The 26,716-nt window shown below is 49.2% G+C and overlaps 2 protein-coding genes across 3 annotated transcripts; one reads left to right on the top strand and one right to left on the bottom strand.

Annotated features, from left to right (window-relative positions):
- Window positions 1-451: 451 nt before the first annotated feature.
- On the bottom strand, window positions 452-18,061 carry MSH5 (mutS homolog 5). The gene is made up of 25 exons (XM_082662801.1): window positions 18,034-18,061; window positions 17,474-17,624; window positions 17,063-17,186; window positions 16,528-16,608; window positions 16,280-16,342; window positions 15,446-15,567; window positions 15,150-15,259; window positions 14,858-14,893; window positions 14,452-14,534; window positions 13,277-13,322; window positions 10,015-10,153; window positions 9,837-9,899; window positions 4,976-5,104; window positions 4,606-4,678; window positions 4,336-4,445; window positions 4,020-4,100; window positions 3,700-3,787; window positions 3,260-3,449; window positions 3,028-3,154; window positions 2,465-2,614; window positions 2,041-2,115; window positions 1,696-1,839; window positions 1,357-1,494; window positions 811-884; window positions 452-588 (listed from the first exon to the last, which is right to left on the bottom strand). Exons 2-25 carry the CDS (start codon window positions 17,609-17,611, stop codon window positions 477-479), a joined length of 2,496 nt encoding a protein of 831 aa, XP_082518927.1. The 5' UTR covers window positions 17,612-17,624; window positions 18,034-18,061; the 3' UTR covers window positions 452-476.
- Window positions 18,062-21,177: 3,116 nt separating this feature from the next.
- Window positions 21,178-26,538, top strand: CLIC1 (chloride intracellular channel 1). Of its 2 annotated transcripts, none has more exons than XM_082663750.1 (6): window positions 21,178-21,424; window positions 23,516-23,625; window positions 23,819-23,944; window positions 24,102-24,208; window positions 24,679-24,860; window positions 25,826-26,538. In XM_082663750.1, exons 1-6 carry the CDS (start codon window positions 21,386-21,388, stop codon window positions 25,985-25,987), a joined length of 726 nt encoding a protein of 241 aa, XP_082519876.1. In that variant the 5' UTR covers window positions 21,178-21,385; the 3' UTR covers window positions 25,988-26,538. The 2 variants fall into 2 exon arrangements, with proteins under 2 accessions (XP_082519876.1, XP_082519877.1); XM_082663751.1 differs by lacking the exon at window positions 21,178-21,424 and adding an exon at window positions 21,822-21,871.
- Window positions 26,539-26,716: the final 178 nt, after the last annotated feature.

The following is a 26,716-nucleotide window of genomic DNA, read 5'->3' as shown; positions in this document are numbered from 1 at the left end:
CTCCCTTTCCCCCAGCCTTGCACCGGTCCTGCCTAGTCTTTCAGCCTCCCAGAGCCCTTCCTGCTGGGTCTGTCTCAGGCTGAGGTGTTCCTACTTTGAGGGGAAAGAACATCTCCCTTGGGCTCCTGTCTTCTCTCTCATCTGTTTTTGTAGGGTCTGTTGAAGTGGTTGGTTCTCATAAAGTCCCCCTGGGTAGAACCCGAGGGCCTCCCTCCAGCAGTGATACTTTATTTTTAATGAGGCAGGGCAGGTCCCTCTGTGGCCTGCTGCTTCCTCTTTCATCTCTTTCCTACTCTCTTGTTTTGTTTTGGCTCGTCTAAGGAAACAATAACTTTCTCCAAAATAAACTTTATTACTAACATGAAACAAAATTTCCAGGGAAACTGAGAACTCTGGGTGTGAAGGAGGTAAGGAAACAAAGAGGGCCTGGCAGCCTCCTGGGGTTTGGGATGTGGAGGAGAGCCCAGGGAAGACTCTCAGAGGATGGTGGCGGCAGCAGGCAGCACTTCCTGTCTCATGAAAATGTCCAGGTCCAGACTGGGATCTTCCAAATCCAGTTTCAGAAACTTGTCTACTAACATCTGGCAACTGAGGGGAGAGAGAACAGTGAGATTTATGGAAGCATGGATAACAGAATCCCTGAGCAGAGGGAAGAGGATGCAGCACAGGAAACCCGAGACCTTGAGAATTTAGAAATTGCAGGAAGAAATTTTGAATCTTTAAAGGGCAAGAGACTGTCTGAGTCCCTGAAAGGGGTAGAAGAGCTGCAGAACATGCTAGAGAGAACAAGGACCCTGGGCCTGCACTCACTTTTCCATTTGTTTCTCCTTTAGCAGCTCCTTGACAGGCTTGATGGGCTTTCCACTGCAGATCAAGTCTGAGACCTAGGACAAGGAGGAAGGGGCAGGGGTGGGAGTGGGTGTTGGGTAAGAGGAGAGAGTAGGTCAGAATCCAGGTCCCTCGGAGAAGCAGGAAGGGGCAGGGGTGGGAGTGGGTGTTGTAGGGTCAGAATCCAGGCCCCTCGGAGAAGCAGGAAGGGGCAGGGGTGGGAGTGGGTGTTGGGTAAGAGGAGAGAGTAGGGTCAGAATCCAGGCCCCTCGGAGAAGCAGGAAGGGGCAGGGGTGGGAGTGGGTGTTGTAGGGTCAGAATCCAGGCCCCTCGGAGAAGCAGGAAGGGGCAGGGGTGGGAGTGGGTGTTGGGTAAGAGGAGAGAGTAGGGTCAGAATCCAGGCCCCTCGGAGAAGCAGGAAGGGGCAGGGGTGGGAGTGGGTGTTGTAGGGTCAGAATCCAGGCCCCTCGGAGAAGCAGGGACGGTGGAAGGGAGCCCTGGCGGAGGTGGCTGCTGTTTGGACCTCACCTCCTTGCCACGAGCAACGAGCTTCTCAGGAAGCCCAGCCTGGGCAGCTGTGTGGGAGGCATGGCTGGCATTGGCAACACCTTCGCAAACCTGATAGAAGAAGACAAGGTCATTCCCATCTTCACAGGTCTCCATGGTCTTAAAAGAGAATAAAAGGGGAATGTTATCAGTCATTCTGCTTCCTGCCCCAGTCCCTTGGTCAGTTGCTGTGGAGAGTGAGAAACAGGAAGGGACGTGGTCCCTGTGCTCAAGGAGCCCCTGTTCTGACGGAGAAGCCAGTTCCCAGCTCTGGGAAATGCTCGGCCTAGGGGCCCCTAAGGAGCTGGATTGGTTCCTCACCAAATACTGCACGAGGGGCCCCTGTGGCAGCAGCTGTAGCTGAATGAGGCTCAGAAAGTTGGTGGCCACGAAGATGTGGGGGCACGTGGGCCCAAGCGCCAGCCAGTGTCGGATCACGGCCGCTAGAAGCGCGAGACCATCCACCTGTGCAGAGGGCAGCGGTGAGGCTGTGGAACCACAGGTGCCCCGTGCACCCCTCTCCTCCTGCCAGGCCTCTCCCGCCTCACACTGTTTCTTTTCTACCCACACACCCCTATTCTTTTCCAGAGGCGCAGCCGCACCCTCTTGTTCCTTAGCCCTCCTTCATTTTCCCCTCCTTAGATCCTCAACAGCTTCTCCCCTTACCGTGTTGGTTCCCTTTCCGAATTCATCAATAAGGACCAGCGACCGCTCGGTGGCATTGTTCACTGCTTTCGCCACCTGCTGGGTACCAGGTGGACAAGGGATAGTTTCAGAAACATTCGAGGCCTGTAATGCACTGACCACAGTCTGCCTGGCAGTAAAGCTGCTTGTGTATGTGTCCACCCAACAGGACTGCAAGTTCTTTAACGGCGAGACACATGTTTTGTTCATCCTTTCATTGCCAACAGTGCCTCACACAAAGCCGGGGATAGATAAAGGTTCGCGGTATTGATTCTCCTGGTCTCTGAACTGGGTGCTCCCTGCCCCTAGTTTAGAGAGCAGGCAGAAGGAACGTTTTTCCTGACATTTTTCACGGGTAGGGTTCCTTCCCCATTATCCCCCTCCCCCAACCCATCCTCCTTTTGACCTGGTTGAGGTCGATCATGAAGGTAGAGAGGCCAAGGGAGATGGATTCACAGCTATGGATTCGGGTGAAGATGGCATCTACTGCCCCGATTTCGGCTTCCTCTGCTGGCACAAAGCTGCCCACCAGGGCCATGAATGTGATCAAGCCTACCTGAATAGGGGAGGAGACAGGGCCCGGTGCCTCGTGTGGCTGAGGTGAAGGTGAGGCTAAACTGAGGGGAGAACAATAGATCAAGAGAGATGGACACAGTTTAATAGAAGATCACAGCCCTTCTGCTCGCTTTAGAATCAGTAAAGGGCAGGGAGTGAGCAAAGGCACACTTTAATTCAGAGGTGGGGGAGGAGAATTCAGGCCATGGAACGATCATTAGAGCATGGCTCTCCCTCAGGTAGAGAATGAGAACTTGCGAGGAAGAGGAGCGGCGGGTGTGGGCTACGGTCTTTTCATGACAGCTGGGGTCAGAACACAGGGAGAAGAGCTGTAGGGACCTGGGTTGACTGGCAGGTGGGGGATGGAGACAATGGAGAACATTCCAGAGGCCCAGTTTGTAGGGATTCCTCTACCTGTTTGAGGTATATGCTCTTCCCTGAGGAGTTGGGTCCAGTGATGACTTTGACCCTCCCTTTGTACCCCCCGCATTCTGCGGAGTTGGGCACGAAGGTTCGGGCACAGAGCTCCATCAGAGGATGCCTGCAGTGGAGTGGGTGGAGAGGTACCTTGCACATGGCCTGTGGATGCAGAAGATGGGGCCTTTGGGCCCCTCTTGTCTATGCCTCCACCCTTTTCTGTTCTCACCTGCCATTCTGGATTCGTACCCCAAGGAGCCGTGGGGAGTAACGGGGCCTTGAGTAGCCATAGTCCCGGGCGGCACTGGCAAGAGCCAAGAGGACGTCCAGGCGGGAGGCGAGGTCCAACACCTGGGTCAAGACAGCTGCCCGTGCCAGCACCTGACACTGCAGCTGGTACATCAGCAGGGTTTCCTGGTCTGGGGGCAGGTAAGGGAGGGAGCTGGGGGTCAGCTCCAGGGGAAAGTGAAGGAGAGACAAAGAGGCCAGCAGAGGGACCCAGAAACAGGCTTGCAGATACCATCTGAAATACCCAGAGACATTCAGAAAAGACAGAGTCAGAGAGAGAAAGAGAGAGAGAGAAAGAGAGAGCAATGGCAGGAAGGAAAGGAGCCTATCAGAATCATCTCCATGCTGCCCGCTCCGCTCCAGCCACTCGCTTCTCCTCACCCCGGATGTCGCAGTGCAGGTCCCCCAGCAATGCATCCAGCTCCTTGGTTCGAGCACTACGATAGTGAAGCTTCTCCTCTGAGAGGAACTGGATACAAGGGTTCAAAGCTATGGGCTTTGCTTCTCTCGATCCTCATCCTATCTAACCCCCGCTCCAGCCCTGACCTTGATTTCTTTCTCCTTTGTCTCAGAGCTGGTAAAGATCAGAGTAAAACAACAGAAGAGGGATCCCACACTGGGCAGTGCTGATGGGGTAAGGCCCTCCTCTCAGCTGCTCATTCACTTTCCTTATCAACCCCTACAGAGGTCAAGGGTCTCACCATGAAGTCCAGACCCTCAATCTCGAAGTCACTGGTCTCCACCATGGAAGGCAGGCGGGGAATACAAAGAAGGAAGCCAATCTGCGGAGAGTAGAAAAGAGAGAAAGCAGAGAGTGATGTACTGGGCACTTTCTTTCTTAGAGGAAGCCAGAGTCCCCTATATGCCCCCATGCTTCCCTCAGGGGGCTAAAGCCACCAAAAAGTATTCATGTTCTTCAGATTTCTCCAGGGTTTTCTTATCTACTAATGTGTCCTTCATAAGCCTAATGTCCCCCTAAAAAACCCCTGGGGAGCACACCCACCCTCCTGCCCTCACCAGAGGGATGTAGATGACACTGCATGAAGGAATACGGGGGTCCAGATTCTCCAGCTCCTTCCGAGCCACCTCAGTGAGGAAACTGGGAAGTCCTGTCAGCCTTCGTTTTTCTAGGAGGGTGAAAGACACGTGGATATCAAAAGTAAGGTTCCTGCTCTGGTTGTGATGATTATCCCCAGTTGTAGTGGCCGCCTACTGAGAATGGTACCCCATCACTGGGCAGGCTCATGTTTCAGGGCTCATAGGCCCATCCGTACACCTAACACTCACTCTCATCAATTTCAGGATCTATGTTGGGGAGGACTGTGAAGCGATTTTCAGCAAGACTGCCCTCAAAGTCCACCTGAGGAGACAAGAAGTCCAGGTTCTTTACATCCAGCACCATCTCGTCCTGTTCCTCACCTCTACTTGGGCCCCTTCAGTCCCTGCTTCAACCCTAACCCTCCAAGCCCCCAAGCAGATCCCTGATATTTTGCCATCTCCTCTCACCATCCCATCCCTTGGTCATCCAGCTGACCTCAGTGTCTCCCATGCATCCCCATCTTCCACACCACATTCCCCAGAGCCCCGTCGTTCTCTATTACCCAAACCCATCCCTCCCCTAGTTTCCCAGGAGCTCTGCCTCTTTCCTTCCACTCACCACTTTCCCAATGAGGCTGGCAATGTGGTGTAGGTCATCAGAGAACTCTTGGGCAATGTCCCGAAAGAGCTGAATGGACTGGGGCAGGGAGCGGCAAGCATCCCTCAGGCCCAGGGCACTGTACGCTGTCTGTAGGAGAAATGGACAGAGGAGGGTGGCCCATACCCAGGCCGGGCTTAGGCAAGGGGACAGGGATGGACTGAGAAGAACAAAGACCAATAGGGAAAAACACAATAACAGAGACAGAGAGAAGATCTCAAATGCAAAAAAGAAACAGTGAGAGAGAAAATGGTATCTGCAGAACTCTTCACCAGGCACCACACTAAACACTAAGGCTCCAAAGACAACAAAGACAACTGGGTCCCTTGTCCTAGATGGGCTCGTGGTCTAGTAAGGAAGACAAATACACCCAGAAGATTTAAAAATAAAGTGGTAGTTGCTTTGAAAGAGATTTGTACAATATCCCAAGAGAGAAGTTTGTACAGAGGAAGGAGAAAGAGAAATAGGGATATGAAAGGCAGAGAAGAAGTAAATGAGCAGAAGGGGCAATGACAGCATTTGGGTAAGAGACAGCAGGAAGAGGGGATGGGTGAGAGTCACCGAGAATTAATTCTCCAGCGTGCAAGTCAGTGACCTGAGGTGGCTGCTCTAAACAGGGATTAGACTGAGTGGATAAACCCAATCCAAAGGACACTGACTGAGCCTCACTCTGTGACAGAGGATATATAAAGTGTATAAACCAAAGAGTTTATAATCTAGCCATGATGGAAACAAACAACAAAAACAATGACTACCCACAAAAAAGATTGACCAAGTTGTGAAACTGACTAAAATTACTAAGGAAGTTCAGAGAATAAGACTAATATGGGCTAAAATAGTTGGGATATCTTTGCAGAGAAAAAGAAATAAGCTTGGTCTTGAATAAGGCAATTCCAAAGGGAGAAGGGTATTCTGGGTGGGGGCAAGAGCATGGGCAAATGAATAGAGGTAGGAATAAGAACTAACACTTATTGAATGTTTACTACCCGCCAGGCAATATTCTAAACTTTTTACATGTGTTAATTTCATTCAATTCTCAAAATAATCCTAGGAGATGGGGACTAGCATGACTCCACTTTACAGGTGAGCAACCTGAAGCACAAAGAGGTAACACAATTTGCTCAAGGTCTCACAGAGAGTAAATAGATGAGCTGGGAATTGAGCCCAGGTGTCTGGCTTTTAACCACCATGCTATCCTGAGCAGGAATATGGTGGGTCTCCCAGGCAGAGTGCTTGAACGCGGAGCCTGGCCTGGCTGAAGCCAAGGATAAATGTTAAGTAGTGGGAGGGAATATACAAATAGTCACACACATCTGCTCACGTAAAATAAAACTGAAACTACTTTACATGTTAGGTAAATATACTGTAGAGGGCTTCCCTGGTGGCACAGTGGTTAAGAATTCGCCTGCCAATGCAGGGGACACGGGTTCGAGCCCTGGTCGGGGAAGATCCCACATGCCACGGAACAACTAAGCACGTGCGCCACAACTACTGAGCCTGCGCGCAAGAGCCCATGAGCCACAACTACTGAGCCTGCATGCCACAACTACTGAAGCCTGCGCACCCAGAGCCCGTGCTCTGCAACAAGAGAAGCCACCGCAATGAGAAGCCCGTGCACCGCAACGAAGAGTAGCCCCCGTTCGCCGCAACTAGAGGAAGCCCATGCGCAGCAACAAAGACCCAATGCAGCCAAAAATAAATAAATAAACTTAAATTAAAAAAAATTTTTTTAGGCTCTCTCGCATTCTGAGATGGCCCACACTCTGTGGAGTGTTTCTCTCTAAATAAATCCACTTCTTAACTATACCTTTGTTTCTCACTGAATTCTTTCTGCAATGAGACATCAAGAACCTCAAATTCACTGGGAATAGAACTACAGCAGCTGCTGCAGCAAAAAAGCTGAAAACTGAAACCATGCACAGAGAAACTTCAGAGAGTCACTGGAAACTTCGAATAGCGGTGGAGGAGTAGTAGCTGGAAAGCAGATGTTACAGCTGGAATTCACATTGCTATCTTGAGCTAGTGGTAGAAGCCACATGCTGAGGATGGCAGAACAGGAAGACAGAAGGAGACTGGGTCACTGAGGACTTTATGAAACCACCCAACAATCACGGACTGCTTATTTTTATCCTTTTCTATAAAAGATAAACTTATTTAAGCCAAAAAAAGTTTTTTTTAAAGGTTATCTATAGGTGGAGAGAGGGGAAAGGGATAGAAGTTACAATTAATTGACTATACCTTGTTTGGGAGATTTGACTTTGGAACTGTGTAAATATTCTACATAATTATAAGATTAAATTTTAAGAAGCAATTATTAAAAATCAAAAAAAGAATGAAACAAATGAACATAATGTATACCCAGATAGTGACATAACCACTTGAAATAGTGACTAAAACACAGCAATTTGACTGTATATCCCTAGGGAGAACAGAAAGAACTATCCCTCCTTCCCCCCAAAAAATGTTAAATAGTGTTCAATAATCATATAGTTTTGGTAGTAATGGTGATATTGCTATTCTAAGATTGTTGTGGATGTAATGTAGGAAAAAGCAAATAAGTGATACTTTGATTTTCTCATTCCTAGTGTTATTGAGACACAGAATCTCCAGTATGGAAGAAGGAAATATTGAAGAGGATAAAAATGGAATATACAAGGTAAGAACCCTGTGGTGCTGAATTTAAATAGGTGATGTCACAGATGTAGAAAACAAACTAATGGTTACCAAGGGGGAAACGGTGGGGGAGGGATAAATTGGGAGATTGGGACTGACATATACACACTACTATATATAAAATAGATAACTAATAAGAACCTACTGTATAGCACAGGGAACTCTACTCAATACTCTGTAATGACCTAAATGGGTAAAAAATCTAAAAAAGAGTGGATATATATTTATGTATAACTGATTCACTTTGCTATACAGCAGAAACTAACACAATATTGTAAATCGACTATACTCAAAAAAAATTAATTAAAAAAAGAATATAGATATAGTGATCTCTGAATATCTAAAAAACTAAAATAAAATAAATAGGTGATGTCAGTACTAATTTATCATGTATTTTATTTTTTTTCAAGTTTCTAGATCTGTCCACAGAAAAGGCCTACAAGCAATAATCCAAACATGCTGAGTACCCTCTAGCACTCACCATGGTATACAGAAATACCATTTCTCACTAAAAGGAACCAGGGCTCCTCAGAGAAATGTCTGGTTCCAGGTCAGAACCGGTACATGTAAGTGGTATATCTGGTACATCTTGTCAAACCAGAGAGTGGGGAAGTTATCCAAGTCTACTAGTGTCATGTTAAAGGACTCAGAAGCCAACATGAAGAGGCTCCCATTGGCCAAAGATGGAATATCTCGAACATGTGTAAAGATTAAAAATGCAGTGGCCTGAAGCACGAAGAAATCTGTAAGTTTGTAATGATACTAAAACAACAACAGCAACCAAAAAAACTCATTGGTTGCCTTGGAGGATTATGGAACTAATTTCGTATTTGCTGATAGCTGGACAGATAAAATCAGGGGGAAAAATCAAGCAATGTTCTGTGATATCACTAGGTAACCAAAGAGTAGATGAGAGGAAGTCTTCCTTCCAGAAACATTCTAATAAATGAAGAAAGAATGACAGAATTAGAATAACACTACTTTGCAATCTCTAAAGAACTAATGGACTTAATTATTAAACATCAAAGACTGCTATCATCACAAAATGAGTCAGACATACTGACATTATGTTCCTCCATTTATGAAACACTATTGAAAAAAATTAAACTTGAACCTGAGCAAGCTTCTAGATTCAACTATTAATTTACAGAAATTCTAGAAGAGAGAGAAACATGTCAAAAACAGGGAATGTGGGCTTCCCTGGTGACGCAGTGGTTGAGAGTCCGCCTGCCAATGCAGGGGACACGGGTTCGTGCCCCGTCCGGGAAGATCCCACATGCCGCGGAGCGGCTGGGCCCGTGAGCCATGGCCGCTGAGCCTGCGCGTCCGGAGCCTGTGCTCCGCAATGGGAGAGGCCACAACAGCAAGGGGCCCGCGTACTGCAAAAAAAAAAAAAACAAACAAACAAAACAGGGAATGTAATCAGTGAAATGCAGGCTAAGGAAAACTCTGTCGGACAAATAATCCAGCTTCTGCAACAAATATGTTGCAAGGGGGAAAAGATATATATATGGAGAGGCGGGGAGAGGGGAAGAGAGGAGGAGGAGGAGGAGGAGGAGAGAGAGAGAGAGAGAGAGAGAGAGAGAGAGAGAGAGAGAGAGAGAGAGAATGGTGAAATGGAGAAGGAACCCATAAAGGAGATTCAAAAAGACATCATCCCATCGCTATATGAACATATTTTGATCCTAATTAAACAAACTGTAATTTTAAAAAATCATTACATTTACGAGATGAATAGAAATTTAAACATGAGATAATTAATATTAAAGAATTACATTAATTTTTAGATAAGATAATGGCATTGTTATTCTTTTTTAAAAATAATTTTCTTTTAGAAAGCATATTGAAATATTTATGGGTGAAATGATATGATGGCTGGGAACTGCTTCACAATAATACAGGAAAAGGAAAGTGAGAGAAGATATACATGAAACAACATTTGTATGAGTCAAAGTGTTAAAGCTACATGGTGGGTACATGGGAGTTCTTTGTATTATTCTCTCTAAATTTTTTTTGACAATTTCCACAGTGCAAAGTTTTTTTAAAGGTGTTGGGATAAAGTTGGACCGGGTGACGAGAGTAAAGAGGATTTGGAACACATGCTGGGGGTCTTAACCTGGACTTCTAGATTCAAGAAGGGAGGTCTTACCTTGTAGAGAACCTGCCAGTCACTGACCTTGGTGTGGGACAACTTCATGCGTTTAAGAATCAGCTAGAGTCAAACAAGGAGACAGCCGCTGTTTTCCTTCTCCCACCCTAATGCCCCTCAAGATGCCCAGCATCCCTCACCTCCTTCCCCACCTCCCTGCCCCCAACCCCGAGCTCACAGGCACGTTCTTGATGTGACCCAGCAATCGATGCAGCATCTGAGCCATGTCCAGATTCTGGGGTAACAGGAAAAACTGAATGACATCCAGACGGGAATTTAGTTCCTCCAGGTCCTGGGTTGGACGTGTGAACCATAGCCTGGAAGTGAGGGTTGGAGTGAGGAGACCAGAAATTACCTCTGTTCTCATCACTGTCTTGATCTCAATTTGTGAAAAATGTGCATTTGGAGGTCCCTGGGGATTGTGGCGATATGTATCTGCACTGGTAAGTACAGTGTCCTATCTATGCAGGTGTGTTTACTTGCATCTACTGAAAATCTCTGGATGCGAGCACAACTGTGTGTATCTCGGTTTTGATGGATATGACCATGTGTCATTCCATGTGGCTATGTGATGGAGTTTGTCAATATTTTAGAGGGAGAGCAGTGTGTTGAGGCATATGAATGCCAACACTCTAGCTCTCTCTGCAGCTGAGTAGGAGTGAGTCAGAAAGAGTTTGTATATCCGTATTTAGCTGTGAAATAGCACAGACATTCATGTCTTTTCATGTTCTTCCTGTGAAAGTATATAACTGTTCCATGTAGAATAAGTCCTCAATTCGTGATAATGTTCATCCCTGCAGAGAAGAAAGTATTGGGTAGAGATACTTAAAGGGCTTCAATAACATTGTCTTATTTTTAAATTGGCTAGTGGAAACACAGAGGTTTATATTATTATTATTACCTTTTCTGTGTCTGAAGTTATTTCCTAATAAATTAAATTATTATACAGAAATAAATGTCTCATCTGTGTTGGTCTAATTCTGGGTATCCCTATCTCCCTATGGCTATGAAGAGTGTGAGATTCTACAAGGACCTGGGAGCCCATGGATTCTTTCCCACATTAGAGCAAGCCATTAGGCATATCATTTTGTGTAAGAGCCAACCTGTGGAGACACTGGGGCCTAAGGATGTGTATCTCACACTGTAGTCTACGGCCAGTTACCCTGGGTTAGAACACCCCAGGTTAGAATGAAGTGGAAGACTCATGTGGATTCGAGGGTGGGTTTTAGGCACCTCTGCTCCTTGGCCACAAAGGAGCAGAGGTGTCTGAGGCAGTGTGGGCCAGTCTGTGAATACCCTCCCCACCTGGAGAGCACGAGCCTCATCAGACTTTCTTATAAAACACCTGGGTAGCTCTGACTCATGTACTTCGAGTGCCTGGAGGTCTTAGTCGAGCCAGACTCAAGTCAGCTGAGGGGATGAGGCCCTTAGAAGGTAAGCAAATTGTCCAAAGTCATGCAGCTAGTAAGAAGTACAACTGGATCTCAAACTCAGGTCTCCAGACTGCTAGGACAGTGCTCTTTAGAGCATACTGTGACATTTAGTCACCTTCCAGGTGCCCTGTCTGATCATCAGATTGTGATTCTATGCCCTGCAGGATCCTATCTAAGGAATCTGCACCCCTCCCTCACCTTTAACTCAGTTCTCTTCTCCTTTGAGAATTCCTTCCCTTTCATCCCTGGTTGAGACTAGAGATCTGCGCCTGAAGCACTAGAGAACTTCGAGGTAATTAAATCACCCCGCCAATTACCTGGAGATGGCCTCAGAGATAATGCTAAATTAACCTCCAAAAGACATACATTGCAGGGCAGGTGGCATGGGGAAAAGATTGTACACCTGCAGGCTAGCAAAGGTTTCCTGAGTTTTTAGAGATGATGTAACCAGTGTGTTTGCATTCTACTGCATACAAGGCCATGTGCTGAGCTAACAGGAATGGGCCACTGCATAGAGTTCACTCACAGCTATGAGGGCAAGTAGATTCACCAACTAATTCCAACCTGCTGTGATAGTGCAACTAGAAAATATAAACAAGCACTATGTGACCACACAGCAAAGTGCACGTCAGTCTCCTCAGAGGTGCCTGTGAAAGCTTCACCAGAAAGGTGATAGTTGGGTTGCAAGAGGATGTAAGATTTTGACAGGTGGAGAGCAGGGGAAAGACTTTCCAGAGGGAACAGCATTAACAGGGCTTGAGGGGGGATTCCCTGGCGGTCCAGTGGTTAGTACTCCGCACCTTCACTGCTGAGGGCCTGGGTTTAATCCCTCGGTAGGGAACTAAGATCCCATAAGCCGCACGGCCGAAAAAACAAAACAAAACAAAACAAAACATGGGTATGAGGAGGTAAGCCTGGAAATTAAAATTGAGGGGCCCTGAATGCCATACTGCTAAAGATGCGACCCTTAATTATGCAGGTAATGCGGAAACCTCCTGAGGTTTATGTTTTGTTTCTACTTAAGCTTAAAAAAAGGGGGGTGGGGGAGTGACATGCTCAGACCTCTATTTTGGAATGAAGAACAGATTGGAAAAAGAAGCGTTTAGAGGCAGAGAGACCAATTTGAAGGTGAATGCAATGCTCCAGGTTAGAAATGAAGATAGCCAGAATTAGAGGAGAGGAAAGAGGGAGAAGGGGATGGCTGAGAGACATTTCTGGATAGAATCAATAGGTCTCAGGGAATAATTGAATATGGGGGGTGAGGGAGAAGCATCAATCCAAGGTTCAGAGCTTGAGAAGCTATATTGCCAGCAATGCCATTAACCAGAAAAGGGAATGCAGGAAGAGGAACAGGGCCAGTGGGTGTCAGTTTGGATGCTCTGAGTTTGAGCTGCCTGTGGAAATTGCAGGTGGCGATGATGTGCAAAGAGCATTCCACATATGGAGCTCGGAACTAGAGATACAAATTTGAGAGTCCTCAGAGAACAGCTCAAATTTGAAGTGTGTTTTTAATAATTAAAGATATTACCGGGGCTTCCCTGGTGGCGCAGTGGTTGGGAGTCCGCCTGCCATGCAGGGGACACGGGTTTGTGCCCCGGTCCGGGAGGATCCCACGTGCCGCGGAGCGGCTGGGCCCATGGGCCGTGGCCACTGGGCCTGCGCATCTGGAGCCTGTGCTCTGCGGCGGGAGAGGCTGCGGCAGTGAGGGGCCCGCGTACCGCAAAAAAAAAAAAAAAGATATTACCATGTGTACATTGCTGTCTTGTGATTCTGCTTCTGCTGCGTGTATGTGTGAAAGTCTGTGTATCATCAGTGGGTACATGTGCACCTGTGCTGACAACGTAAAATGAGAATAACACTAGCTACCACGTGGGGTCGTTGTAAGGATTAAATGCATTTAGCCAGCACTCAGGAAAGGGCAGTTGTTTTCATTACTACTAAGGGTGGTGTGTTTGAGTCTACAGATTGCCTGCATTAACCTGTAGCGCGTGTGTGACTCTTACTCACCTGAGCAGTTTCTCTCCCCACTTACAGCGGCATCTGTTGAGGATTCCTGTTGGGAGTTGGGGTATGGAGTGAGCCTGTTATAAGCAGGGTCAGGGAAAGGAATGTATGGATGTGTCTAAGCTGAGGCATCAGGGTCAGAGGTTTGGGTGTTCAGCTGGCTGGCCTGGGGAGCGTTCCCCAGATACAGGACACAAAGGCAGCCAAAGCCAGAGTGTGGCCACAAGTCTGAGCCGGGATTACCTTACATGGGCTTGGGGGAGGAATGGGCACTCACAGGAACACTCAGCCAGAAAAATATGCAGAGCAGGCATAATTAGACTCACAAAAAGCCCAACACATACACGTAAACATTAGACACAACCCACTGAGATGCACGGTGAAACCATGTGGTTACTTGGGGTGATGTCCCCAATACACCCTAAAGCCTGAAACTATAAGAGATAAAGACTCTATGCAAAGCAAACATGGGAGTTATACAGTTATATAACTCTCCTCTATACATAGGGCCTCCCAAAGTCCCTAGACAGGTACACCACTAGTAGAAATATTCATACAAACCCAAGGAATAAACATGGAATTGGTAGAGTAAGAAATGATACGCAAATGACACTGGACAACTATACTGGACAAGGTTTCAGGAAGATGCCCAAACTGAGGGAGGGTACAAAGAGGATAATAAAGCTGGATTGGGACATCCTTGGTAGCGCAGTGGTTAAGAATCCACCTGCCAATGCAGGGGACACGGGTTCGAGCTCTGATCTGGAAAGATCCCACATGCCGCAGAGCAACTAAGCCCGTGCACCACAACTACTGAGCCTGCGCTATAGAACCCGCGAGCTACAACTACTGAGCCCACGCGTGGCAAATACTGAAGCCCCCGCGCCTAAAGCCCGTGCTCCGCAACAAGAGAAGCCACCACAATGAGAAGCCCGCGCACTGCAGTGAAGAGCAGCCCCCGTTTGCTGCAACTAGAGAAAGCCTGAGTGCAGCAACGAAGACCCAAGGCAGCCAAAAATTAAAAAAATTAAGAAAAAAAAAAAAGAAGCTGGATTGGAGCAGAAGAGACAGCTGGCAATGGGGTGAAGTGGAAAGAGAGGGACTGGGATACATCTTTGGAGGCAGCTGTTTTTCTGGCAGGCCTGTGTAGTGTGGGATGAGGGAGGGGGCAAACCTACCAAAGAGGCTGAGCCCCTCCTTGAGTCCACTGGCCACTTTGTACACTGAGGGGTGAGGCTCACTCTTAAATATCTGCAGAACACTATCAGGGAGAAATTAGGGTAATTTGTATTTTAAAAGGCAATTGAGAAAATGGAATGGGGATTGGGAACACCTCCTGAGATGAAGTCTTGATGTAAGGTTTGTCCCTCACTGCTCTCTGCCTCAGTTTCTCCCTTTAGAAAAGGAGGGTGACACTTTGTGCTTTTCTTCTTCTCTCCCCTCACCCCCCTTCTCTTTCCTTCAGGGAGAGAGCTCTTAATAGCCCCAGGATTAAAGAAATTGGAGCCCCGTTAAGGATTATTACAGCATTAAGCTTAATCCTTCTCCCTCCCCAAAGATGACAGCCTGCCTCCATCTCCTTACCTGTAAGTGTCTTGATCTATGCTCACCAGATGTGTCCTGAGGACAGAAAACAAGCAGAAAGGAAGGTGGCTGGGGTATGTGAGGTGTGAGTTCATTCTTAAGTTATACCCGCTTAGCTCTCCTTCAAGAGTACTGTCTCAGTTTTCTCCCCAGAGCTCCACACCCTCAGGAGTTCCTGTGTGTCCTAGAGCACTTTACCAGATGGGTCACTGCCAATGCCCCCCATCCCGTCTTACTTTCCAGGCCTCCCAATCCCACTTTACTTTGGTTGAGGTTAGGGTAAATGACCTACAACACAAATTTCTTAAAGCCTAGGATGGGGATGCTGACGTTATAGTCTTCCAGTTCAACCCCGATTCTTCTTCGACCCAAGAACTTCAGCAGCCCTCCAAGTGCTCGAACCTAGGAGGGGATCAGTAATGGAGGTGGGGTAAATCCCAACGTCTTGGAGGCTGGACGACACCAGGGAAAACTATTATTTTCCAGGGCTGGGCTAGTATCTCCCAGGACTCAAACCTAGTCTCCAGGTGCTTGTGCCTTTCTCTAACCTGCTGCAACCCAGCCCTTACCTTGCGGGACCCATCTCACCGTGAGGAGGCAGTCAAAGGGGATGATGGAGGAGAGGAAGAGGATTTTCTCAGTGGCGGTCATGGAGTCTGGTATGAAGGAGTAGTTTCCAGAAAGGAGGCGCTGTTTGCTTATCTCCAGGCCTATTTTGAGGGAAGAAGGGAGGGAAAGATCTTATAGCCCGATTCTTCACCTTATTTTAAGAATGAGAAAACAGAAGCAAGAGAGATGATGTGGCTTGCCAAATTCACACAGGCAGCTAATGGAAAGCTGAGACAAGAGCCAAATTTTCAGACTCTTTATTCTACATACACTTTAAAAAGGGTTGGCTGGGAACATAAACTGAGAAAGATAAATGGCTCAGGAGAGTAAGATATCTGTCTGGAATTGGGGACTTGGGGTCAAAAAAATCATATTAACAGAGGAACTAATAACATGAATGCCCTAACATCTAATTTAGGATAGAACATTCCCTGTCCTTTTTGCAAAACCCGGGAAGGTTATGGAAGTGTCTTCTAGATGAACGAGGTCACTGAGACAGTGCCTTTTTTTTTTTTTTAAGGGGTAAATGGCTTTGGCTTAAAGGGGAAAATGCCAACAATCAAAGCTGACCAAAAAGTGTTACTACTCCCTCTTCTCACGGAAGGCACTCATCCCTAGACAAGCCTAAGCTGCAGGTTATTTAAGGCTAGGGATTAGGAGAGATCGTGGGGAGACTCGTCATGGGGCTTGAAGAACACAAAGGTTTAGAATGAGATAGGGCTGAGGGGAGACCTCTGATGATGAAGGTGGAGTTAGGAGAAAGGGTCAGAAAACCGGAATGGGGGATTGGGCAAAGCAAAAGGGAGGAGATACCAAAATCCACACTTGGCAAAAGTATGATTTCAGGTCTCTTAGGCTCTCTGTGCTCTTGGGAGGCTGTGAGGGAGGCAAAGAAAGAGCCATCAGTCTGTACATCTCAGTCCTTCTGCCGCTGTCCCACTTTCCCTCTCACCCAATTCTGGTCTCCTGACTGTAGCTCCCCCCAAGACCCTTTAGTCTCCTGGAACATTCCATAATTTAGTCCTTCCCCATTTTCCCTCTCTCCCTTACCCAGTCCTTACCAAGCTTCCCCAGAAACCGAGTCATATTCTCATCCTGTTTGGCGCTCGTGACAACAGACTGGGGATCGATTTCATCCAGAACTCGGAATGAGAATGGAGACCAAATGAGTTCAAGGATCTTTATCTTTTGACTAAGAGGGAACCCGTAGCCCTCCCCTTGCTATCTCCCTTCACCCCTCAGAAACTTATTTCCTCCCTCTAAGAGTAGGGAGTGCACCCCACATTGGGAGCATAAATCGGAGTCAGACATGAGATTAGAAAAGGAAGGAGTAGTAAGACTGATGGGGTGGTGGGAGGGAAGAGGGGTGCCCAGGAGATTATCACTAGACTGTAGACCCTTAAAGGACAGACATGACTGATTTGCCCAGGACCGTATCTCCAGCTCCTGGTACATTTGTGAATAATGAGATGAATTCCTAAAAACAACAAAGGGGGCCTCTAGGAGTCAACTAATAAAAATAGATTGAGTCAGGTAAGGACCTACGAGTGAAATACGCTTCTAATCCCAGAGAGGAATTCCTAGTTCCGTCCTCACCTCTCTGGAGCAGCTGGAGGCTCTCGTGGTCTGGGGCATCTGGCATAAAGTAGATGGTGGAGTCACTAGTGTCATAGTAGGCAATGCCCAGGTACCCTGAGCTCCACAGCACACACAGATGAATCTGTCCGGCAAGGAAGAAAGGAAACTAATATTTGAACCAACCACTCGTTAAGTGCAGGGTTGAGGCATGCCTTATTTAATTTTAATTATTTTATCAACTCTCTGAGATAGGCATCGTCACCCCCATTCAGTCAATGTGAAAGCGACATTCAGCGGAGGGAAGTGACTGGCCCCTCTCTTGTTCCCAGCCCCGTTACAGGCTAACAATCAGACGTTCCTATCAACTCCCTGCTCTCCAGATTCGAGCTCTGGCCCCTCAGACATCGCCTCTCCACCCCGCCCCCAGACCTCCGCGGGCTCCTCCTCGTCCTCCTCCTCGGCCTCCCGGGGCTCCGGCACTGGGGCCGGGCTGGGGAAGCTGGCCGAGGCCTCCCTGGGTCCCGGTCCCTGCGGCGTCCTGCCTGGGGTCGCTCCTACGGAGGCCATGGCCTTGGAGGCTCTGTGGATGAAGCAAATGAAGGCGGTTCAGGAGCGAGATCTCACCCGCGAGGAGGCGGGGGTCGCGGGGCGCACAGAAATGCAACTCCACTGAGAACTAATGGGAGAGGGCTGAGGGGCAGGGCTGCTAGGGCCTTCGAGAGCTGTGGTCACAGGTGCAGGGCATCTGGAGGGGCGACTTCTCGGGTATTTAACTAAAGTACAGACTGTGGAAAACACCACTCGCCCCACCCTTATTCCTGTCACGCGGAGGTTGTATTTGGAGACAGTCTGAGGGTCCTGTGGGACAAGTTTTGCACGCCTCCTCTCTCCGCCCCTGCCAACCAAGCCCCCAAGATCACAGCCTCACGCTCTTGACTTCCCCACCCAGTTGCGGACAGCTCGCGGCGTTTTCCCGCCTTTTCAGTCACCTGGGTCGCGACGTGCGCGAGACCGCGTCACTAAACGCCGCGGGCCTGCGGGAGGGTGCGCCGACGCGAGGGCGGGGTGCGCGCGCACACGCCCCGCCTTCTTAGCCGCTATTGGTCGAAGAGACCCGGATCCTGCCTAGAGATCCAACAGAGCGAGAGGGAGGAGGGGACCGCAGAGAAGGCTGGACGATGACTGGCCTATTCGCATATGGGGCGGTGCCAGAACGTTCAAACTTCCCGCCCTCTGCTGTTGCCTAGCAACCGGGCCTCTGGCCCTTGATTGACACGGGGTGGAGCCTGTGAGAAGGTCCTTAGCAGAGCTGGAGTCAGAGCCCCCGGAACGGGTCTAGGGGCGTTGGGTAATCTGGAGAGGAGGCCGACCTTAAAGGAACAGAGACACGTTTTGGGGCGGTTTTTGTTTTTGTTTTTGTTTTTTCTGGAGAGTGGAGATAAGCAACATTAATTCAACCTATAGCCAACAATTCTAACTTAATATTTATAATGAGCTTAGAACAGTGCCTGGCAAACATAGTAAGAACTACGTGAGTGTTTTAAATAAATAAGCGGAAATAAGAAGCGAGACTCCTATCTCAGCCCACCTTTGCCTGTTTCCTGGGTGCAGAGTATGATCACTCCCATAGGGACACCACAGGGCCTAATTAATAATTTCAGCGCCCCAAGAGAAGTTGGAAGCATTCGACACACACACACACACACACACACACACACACACACCCCTAAGGACAGAAGGGTGTCATTCATTCATTCTGGGCCAGGTGGTGGACTCAAAACAGGGAACGTAATTAAATCCCTACTCCATGAGCCTAATTTTTGAGTGTGTGTGTCTGAGGGGAGGAGAAGCAAGGAGATAGTGAAGGAGAAAGAAATAAACAATCATATACTTTTAAAAACACCTCTTAAAATACATCTTCACCCCCAGCTTTGTTCTGGGTACTCTGAGATGCGGAGATCCCACCCAAGAGCTTAGGAAAGATGGTAACCTGGCTCTGCTAACCAATGATTGGAAAATCCCTTCTAGTGAGAAAGGTGGGGGAGTGAGTTAACGGCTAGGTTAATGGTTACCCCTGGCAAATTGTTTAGCAATGGGGCTATGGAAACCTGGAGGAGGCCAGGTGACAGCTCTAAGGAGTGTTGGGGAGGGACACACGTTCCAATCTGGGGTGGGAAGAGATTAGGGACCGGTTTACCAACCTGAGGAAGGGGAGGGAGTGGAAAGAAAGGCTGGGGAAGAAAAGGGGAGATACTGCGATAGGAGAAAAGCAGGGGCAAGGAGATTGAGATGGGAGGGAAACTTCTTTGACGCAGGATTTGGGGGTATAGCCCCTGGCTTCAAACCCATGCGGCACTGATGGATGGTACCAGGAGAGGGCAGCATTACCTGTTGTTACCTGAGAAGTTAAGGAAAAATACTTTGTGGGTAGCCATGCCAGCTAGCCAAAGTCAATATTGATCAAGGCAGCTCTAGCTATAAAAGCTGTAGGGAAAGAGAGGCAGGGGAGAAGCTGTCAAACCTGTCTGAGCTCAGGGCTGGCCCCATTTGCCTGAGGCTTCTCCCAGAAGGGAGACTTTTGTGGGGCAGATTCTCTGGTGGACATGGACCAGCTGGAGCAGAAAAGGACCCTGAGAAGTAGCGCTGCTTTGACCTCCCTTCCTCAGATGGAAGGGGTCATGTGTGCAGATTTTGAGGGTCACCCTGGAGGAGACTCCCCACCAACAAACACATACTCGTTGAATCATTCTACATCCTTATCGGATGTTACAATTCAAGGGAGCAAACACCAAATATATCCCCTCTCTGAGGAGGACAGAGAAAGGCCTTCCTCCATGGAGGAGAAAACCCACAGAAGAGGAAGCATGAGAGGAAACCGCTAACTGCTGGTTCCAGCACCTCTCTTCACTCCACCCCCTCCTCCCCCAACTCTCTCCCTTTCTTTAAGTTTCAAGCCCTGTTTTGCTCCTATGTCCTTGCATTCCACCATGATTTTCTGAAACTGTAGGTGTCCTGTTAGACAGAGGGTGGTGAGGAAGAAAGGGATGGCTGGATAGGAGAGAGATTCAAATGTGGAGGCTGGCATATGTCCAGTCTGGAGGACATATTTTTGGGCTATTTTTCAGCAGATCATAAAGGGTTTGATAGAACCTCCAAAATCAAGGTTATTGGGGAGGGAGGGAGAGAGCTCTTCTTCCTCTGTCCTCCCTACTTCTTTCTTTCTTTCTTTATGTATTTATTTATTTTTGGCTGCATTGGGTCTTCATTTGTGCGTGCGGTCTTCTCATTGCGGTGGCTTCTCTTGTTGCGGAGTCCTTAGTCCTTCTGAGAACTCCACTCACACTATTCTGTCTGATCTTCACTTTTTTCCCCCATGATAGGACCAACTACCACCAGCCCCTAGCATCGGTGCAGCTCTACTCTGGGGCCATAATAACCCCATGCTTCCACCCTAACTCCAAGGCAACCCGTCAGTGATAAAAGGGCAAGGGGCACAGGAAAGGGCCCCAGACCGGGGTGGCGGGGGGCAGAAGTAGAAGCATTAAAGCTGACCAGGCTACGGAGCGGGAGAGTACCTCCGCCAGTGATGAAGCCCCTTGGCTCAGCTTCCGGTTTCCCCAGCACAAGGCCTGGTTATCTCCTTTCCCCACCCCTGCCCTACCTCTCACCGCTCTCTTCCTCCAACCCAGGCTTCCACTTGCAAGTCCCTCTCCTGGGCCACAGTCCTAGCAACCCAGAATTTGGACTGGAGTTCCGAGGGAACTTGGAGAAAGTAATAAAGGACCACCTTTCCCTTCTATAATTTATTCCCTTTCTGCGCCCTCAGGGACGTGCTCAAGCAGTCGGTGTCAGATTTCTTGTGTGAGGGTTGAGTGGGAGTGTAATCTGATTAATGAAGCAGGGAAACTGAGGCAGAAAAAAGTCCCTTGTTCAAGGAGACTGGCAGGGACACAAGAAGTTTCCCAGGATTCCCTCTCCTCAACACCCCCTTCCCCATCATCTGGGAGACCTGAGGCTCACCCCTCCGGGCCCACTCCCTAGGTCGTCGTGTTCCGCCCCCGCGCCTGTCCCCTCCGCAGGTTCAGGGCGGGGCGGTCCGTGAGTCAGCTCCCAGATCCAGCCCAGGAGGGGGTAGAGCTAGATCCGCTGGGTGTGGAGTACGCTGGACTGGTCGAAAGGCCGCGTCTGGAGTGAGCGGGTCTGATCGGGCTCTTGCGGCGCTGCAGGGCGAGTAGTCCCAGGTCTGGGGGAGAGAATCTTTTCTGTGAGACCGCCTTCTCCCTGGCCCCGCCCCCTCCCAGTTCCCCCAGAGACGGCCGCTTCCTGGTCCCCGTCGCAACCATGGCCGAAGAACAACCGCAGGTCGAATTGTTCGTGAAGGTAAGAACACCTTCTCCCTCCTAGGCCCCCCTCCGAGTTACTGGAAGGCAACTTGCACTTTTCCCCAGCTCTAGCCTTAACTCCCTAATCCCTTTTCTCTTTGATCCCCACCCCCAAGCCCACGTGCAGTCTTTAGGGCGTGTGTGGCAGGGGCCTGGGGTGGTGGTGGCCGGGGTTTGGGAGGGGAAGACAATTGATGTGTGCGTGGGTAATGAGAAATCTAGGCTCAACCCTGAAAAGTTTGTAGAACTGCAAGTTTCCAGCAGCCTGAAGGACAGGAAAGTAGAGAAAAGGGAGGGTTCCCAGGAGCTGAGAAGATTGACGGGAGTGGGTGTGGGGGGACAGCTGATAGGAGGACCGAGAGAGAAGGGGGCAGCAGGAGACCTACAGGCTTTGGGTGGGACAGAGGGAAACATCCGGATGAGGGCCCTACAAGAAGATCAGAGGGTGAGGAGCATAGTGGGGGAGACTTGGATGGGGGGGTGTCGGGGCGGGGGAGGTTTCAAGGAAGAGGGTGTGGTCCGGAGGCCTGGGAGTGGGACCAGGTGAACTGGGAAGAATTGGTGGGGTGGAAAGAGACGGGAGAGGGGGAGTAGAGTTCCAGAAGCTGGCTCAGAGAGGTGATGGGGTCGAGAATGAGTGTTCTGAGGACTTGGAGAAGCGAGAGAAAGGGTGGTGGCGAGGAGATGAGAGTTGAGTTGTGGCTACCGCGAGGGTAGATGGGGAGAGAGCAGAAGGAGGAGAGCTGAGTTAGGGCGTTTAGGGTTTGGGGGTTACAAAAACAGAAGAAAAAGAGTCGCCCCAGCTCTGTGCTCTCTGCGGGTGTGGATGAGGAGAGGTGGTCCCAAGGCATTTGCATATCGAAACCGCAGGCTGCCGTTTCCTCCCCGCTCCCTTCCCCACTAGCGCTGCATTCTCTCCCCTCTCTGGATCTCTTCTTTGTGCCCCTCCCTCCCTTTAGCGACCTCCCCCTCCGTCGGTAACTCCCGGTTCACACATTCTCCCCACCCTTCGCTTTCCTGCCTCCTTTCTCTCCACTTCCCCGCTTTTGTTCATCTAGCCTTTGTGTGTTCCAGCCCGTTTCTCCCTCTCCTTTATGCTGGGGCTTCTCCGGTAGCCATTCCCTCTCCCTCAGCCATGCCTGGGTCGACCCCCTTAGGTGTGGTCCCCACCTCACTCTCACACTTGCCTCGGGGGCTATTTTTATCTTTACTCCTGGGTGAGTCTGCGCTCTAGAGATTCCAGCCCTGGGTCCTGTGTGAAGAAGATTATCCAGAGCCAGGGGACTTGTCCTGGGAAACCCCAGCTGTGCCCAGGGAAGAGGGAGGTGGCCTTCGCTGCCCAGGCCTCAGCCTCACAGGTCCCTGCCCCCACTGCTTGCCAGGAAGGAAGCTGCTGAGACCGGAGACACAGTGAGATGAATCACCCTCAGCTAACGGGGAGGTGTCCTTTGGGGGATGAGGTCACTACTTGCAGATTAGAGGGCAGCCCCCCTCTGCAAGGCCCTCCACATCTCTAGGACGAGGCTCTGAGCCCCTTGACTCCCCACCCAGCTGCTTGGGTAGAGGTATAGGGAACCAGAACTCCTGCTGCCAAACCCTGCCCCACCTCTCCTGTTCTCAGGCTCTACTCCATTCAGGAATCCAGGCCTCTAGCCCACAACTCTAGCCTCACCAAAGTCCCTCTCTAGGCGTTATTTCATGGGTGGATGTGAGAATTAAATGAGTTTTTGTATGTGAAGTGCTTAGGATAGTACAGAGAAAACTAACTACATCACCATTAGTGTTCCCTCTCTAGGGTCCAAATCCTCCAAGTTCTCCAAAGCCCATTCCCTCTGCCTACCTCCATCCGTCCTCAACTCTCTGGGGAACCAGAAGCCTACCTTTGCAGAAGATACTCTCTGCATCTTAGGTTTGACCCAGACCCCAGGGTAGAGAGCCCAGTTCTGGAGGGGTGCTTTTAGCGGTGAGACTGAGTATGTGTCATGACTAGGCAGAAACCAGCTAGGTCTGGGAGTAGGAGATGCAGAGAATGGCCTGGGGATGAGTGGGGTGCACCAGGCCTAACCTTGGGCTGGGGGTTGCTTTCCAGGCTGGCAGTGATGGGGCCAAGATCGGGAACTGCCCCTTCTCCCAGAGACTGTTCATGGTGCTCTGGCTCAAGGGAGTCACCTTCAATGTCACCACTGTTGACACCAAAAGGTAGGTGCACTTCTGTTCCTCTAAACTCCCTTGTGCACACACACATGCACACTTACACACTCACCCACCTGAGTCCTTCCATCCTGAACTGTTTTCCCCTCTATCAGGAGTCTCTTTTCCATGTGTCTCCATCTCTCCTTTCTGGGTCTCCCTAACTCCCTTTTCCTGTCTTAATGCCTGGTCTCTCCTCCAGGCGGACTGAGACGGTGCAGAAGCTGTGCCCAGGAGGGCAGCTCCCATTCCTGCTGTATGGCACTGAAGTGCACACAGACACCAACAAGATTGAGGAATTTCTGGAGGCGGTGCTGTGCCCTCCCAGGTATAGAGGAACTTGGAAAGGGGAGTAGGGGAGCTGGGAGACTCTGGGAGAGAGAGGTTGAAGAAATGAAAAACAGAGATGGTGGTGGGGCTGTGGCAGGGGAGCTGAGGTTCCTCCTCAGAAGATATCTTATCCTGTTTGTCCCATTGGCTTCCAGGTACCCCAAGCTGGCAGCTCTGAACCCTGAATCCAACACAGCTGGGCTGGACATATTTGCCAAATTCTCTGCCTACATCAAGAATTCAAACCCAGCTCTCAATGATAGTGAGTCTTGTGGGTTGGAGGCCTGGGTCCTAGGAGGAATAGGAAAGATCCAGTGATTTGGGGCACCTGGACATTCAGATACCCTGAATGCTGGCAAATCTTACTTCAATTAAAAAAAAAAAGAAAAGAGAGTCAGTGAGAGAGAGAGAGAGAGAGAGAGACTCTAGATCCAGATGACCTGAGTACAAATTCTAGTAGCTGTGTGACTTTGGGGAATTCATTGAACTTCTCTGTACATCCATTTCCAGATCTATAAAATGAGGATAACAGTACCTACTTCATGGGTTGATGTGAGAATTAAATGAGTTTTTGTGTGTAAATTGCTTAGAATAACACAGAGAAAATGAACTACACTAGTGTTAGCTATTATTATTTTGGACTGGCCTCACCATTAGTGTTCACCCCCTCATGGGCCTTCTTGGACTATGTCAGTCTTCTGATGTTCTTACCAACTCCCTTCTCTTGCACAGACCTGGAGAAGGGACTCCTGAAAGCCCTGAAAGTTTTAGACAATTACTTGACATCCCCTCTCCCAGATGAAGTAGATGAGACCAGCGCTGAGGATGAGGGCATCTCTCAGAGGAAGTTTCTGGACGGCAATGAGCTCACTCTGGCTGACTGCAACCTGTTGCCAAAGCTCCACATAGTACAGGTGAGTGGTCACTGTGGGAGGAGAGGGTGGTCGCTGGGATGGCTCTTTAAGGGTCTCCCACGCAGGCTTCCCAGGACAATCACTCCAAAGGTGCTTTCTTTCTTAGGGTGGTTTTCAATAGCAGACACCACCCCATTCCTTCTCTGCTGTCTTTGCTGGCAAGACCACTACTTGAGAGAATTACATTCCACGATGCAAGGTGTGGGTGCAAACAGACTGGCCTAGGGTAACACATCCCAGTGTTACTTTCAAGAATGCTCTTCCTGTCTCTGTCATTCCCAGATCCCCAGATCAGAGAGCAGGCTTTTCCTAAAATCAAAGTTTTAAGTCTATAGCTTCAGTCTCCACTTCCTCTTGTGGAAGATGAAAACTGCTGGTTCCCGTGTTTTTGTCATAGTTCAAAGCTACGGTTTAGTTTCTGAAATGTGGGCCCAGTGTCAGTCTGCTGCAGAACTGTGTACTGAAAATCTCTGCACTAGGCACGGAAAGACAAGATATGTGGTGATTGGTCCTTGCCCTCAAAGGATCTGAAATCTAGCTGAGAAGATAAAACATTCACATGATTAATAATACATGATTAAAAGCCAAATGAAAAGTAGAAAAAAGTTGCTGTGGAAATTCAAGAGGAGAGTTTTATGGTTTGTGAATTATATTTCAAAATCAAGAGGGGAAAACTAGCACCATGGACTGGGGTGGCCTGAAAAGGGGCTGGTTATAAATGGCCAGGATTTCAGTAAGCGGAGAGGATGGGTGAAGGCCTTACAAGACAGTGAGGAGTTAAGAAAGATGATTGAAGATGATTTATATGGGAGATAAGAATCATCGGAAGAGAAACCAGATAGTGGACCTACTTGAATGCCTGGATTTTATCATGAAGCCTTGGGATAAGGGAAAGACCAAGAGCATGGCAGCCAATGTCACTTTCCTGAAGCTAAACCTACTGGTTCTCCTCTCCCCACCCCTAGGTGGTATGTAAGAAGTACCGAGGATTCTCCATTCCGGATGTGTTTCGGGGAGTGCATAGGTACCTGCGCAATGCCTATGCTCGGGAAGAGTTTGCCTCCACCTGTCCAGATGATGAGGAGATCGAGCTGGCCTATGAGCAAGTGGCCAAGGCCCTCAAATAAGCCCCTCCTGGAGCTCCCTCGCCCCCCTCCATTTTCTCCACAAAGGCCCTGGGTGGTTTCCACATGGTTACCCAATGGACACACTCCAAAATGGCCAGTGGGCATAGAATCCTGGAGCACCTGTGCAGGGCTTGCTGGGGGGGATGAGGAGAAAGGAGGGGGGATCTGGGTGAGATTTTTACTATGGGGTGGGTAGGACAACGTATTTCAGTAATAAAGTACAGAATGAAAATCTAGTGCTTTGGGACTTCCCTGGTGGTACAGTGGTTAAGAATCCACCTGGCAATGCAGGGAACATGGGTTCGAGCCTTGGTCCGGGAAAATCCCACATGCCACGGAGCAGCTAAGCCTGTGCGCCACAACTACCGAGCCTGTGCTCCAGAGCCTGTGAGCCCGGGTGCAAAAACTACTGAAGCCCGCGCGCCTAGAGCCGGTGCTCCCGCAACAAGAGAAGCCACCGCAATGAGAAGCCCGCGCACCGCAACAAAGAATAGCAGCCCCTGCTCCGCAACTAGAGAAAGCCCGCGCATATCGATGAAGACCCAACGCAGCCAAACATAAATAAATAATTTTAAAGGAAAAAAGAAAATCTAGTGTTTTTACACAAAGGGGACTTGAAGTGTGAGCAACACGGAATGAAGAGTGGGTCAATGACCTCGAACTCCTGGCAGAAACCGGGAATTTAGAAGAGGGGTGCTTGTGACGGGGCTGCCATTTTTAGTGCGGGTC

Source organism: Grampus griseus (assembly GCF_964374135.1).
Source record: "Grampus griseus genome assembly, chromosome: 10".
Classification (NCBI taxonomy): Eukaryota; Metazoa; Chordata; class Mammalia; order Artiodactyla; family Delphinidae; genus Grampus; species Grampus griseus.
This window is presented reverse-complemented; position numbering and strand designations above follow the sequence as displayed.

Excerpts from the sequence above, each read along its gene's own strand:
- MSH5 (XM_082662801.1), bottom strand. The coding sequence starts at position 17,611 with ATGGCCTCCGTAGGAGCGACCCCAGGCAGGACGCCGCAGGGACCGGGA. Across the intron at positions 15,260-15,445 it reads CCTTTGACTGCCTCCTCACG|GTTCGAGCACTTGGAGGGCT; the intron begins GTGAGATGGGTC and ends ATCCCCTCCTAG. Across the intron at positions 13,323-14,451 it reads GGAGGGGCTCAGCCTCTTTG|GAATCCTCAACAGATGCCGC; the intron begins GTAGGTTTGCCC and ends AACTCCCAACAG.
- CLIC1 (XM_082663750.1), top strand. The coding sequence starts at position 21,386 with ATGGCCGAAGAACAACCGCAGGTCGAATTGTTCGTGAAG. Across the intron at positions 23,626-23,818 it reads ACCACTGTTGACACCAAAAG|GCGGACTGAGACGGTGCAGA; the intron begins GTAGGTGCACTT and ends TCTCTCCTCCAG. Across the intron at positions 23,945-24,101 it reads GCGGTGCTGTGCCCTCCCAG|GTACCCCAAGCTGGCAGCTC; the intron begins GTATAGAGGAAC and ends ATTGGCTTCCAG.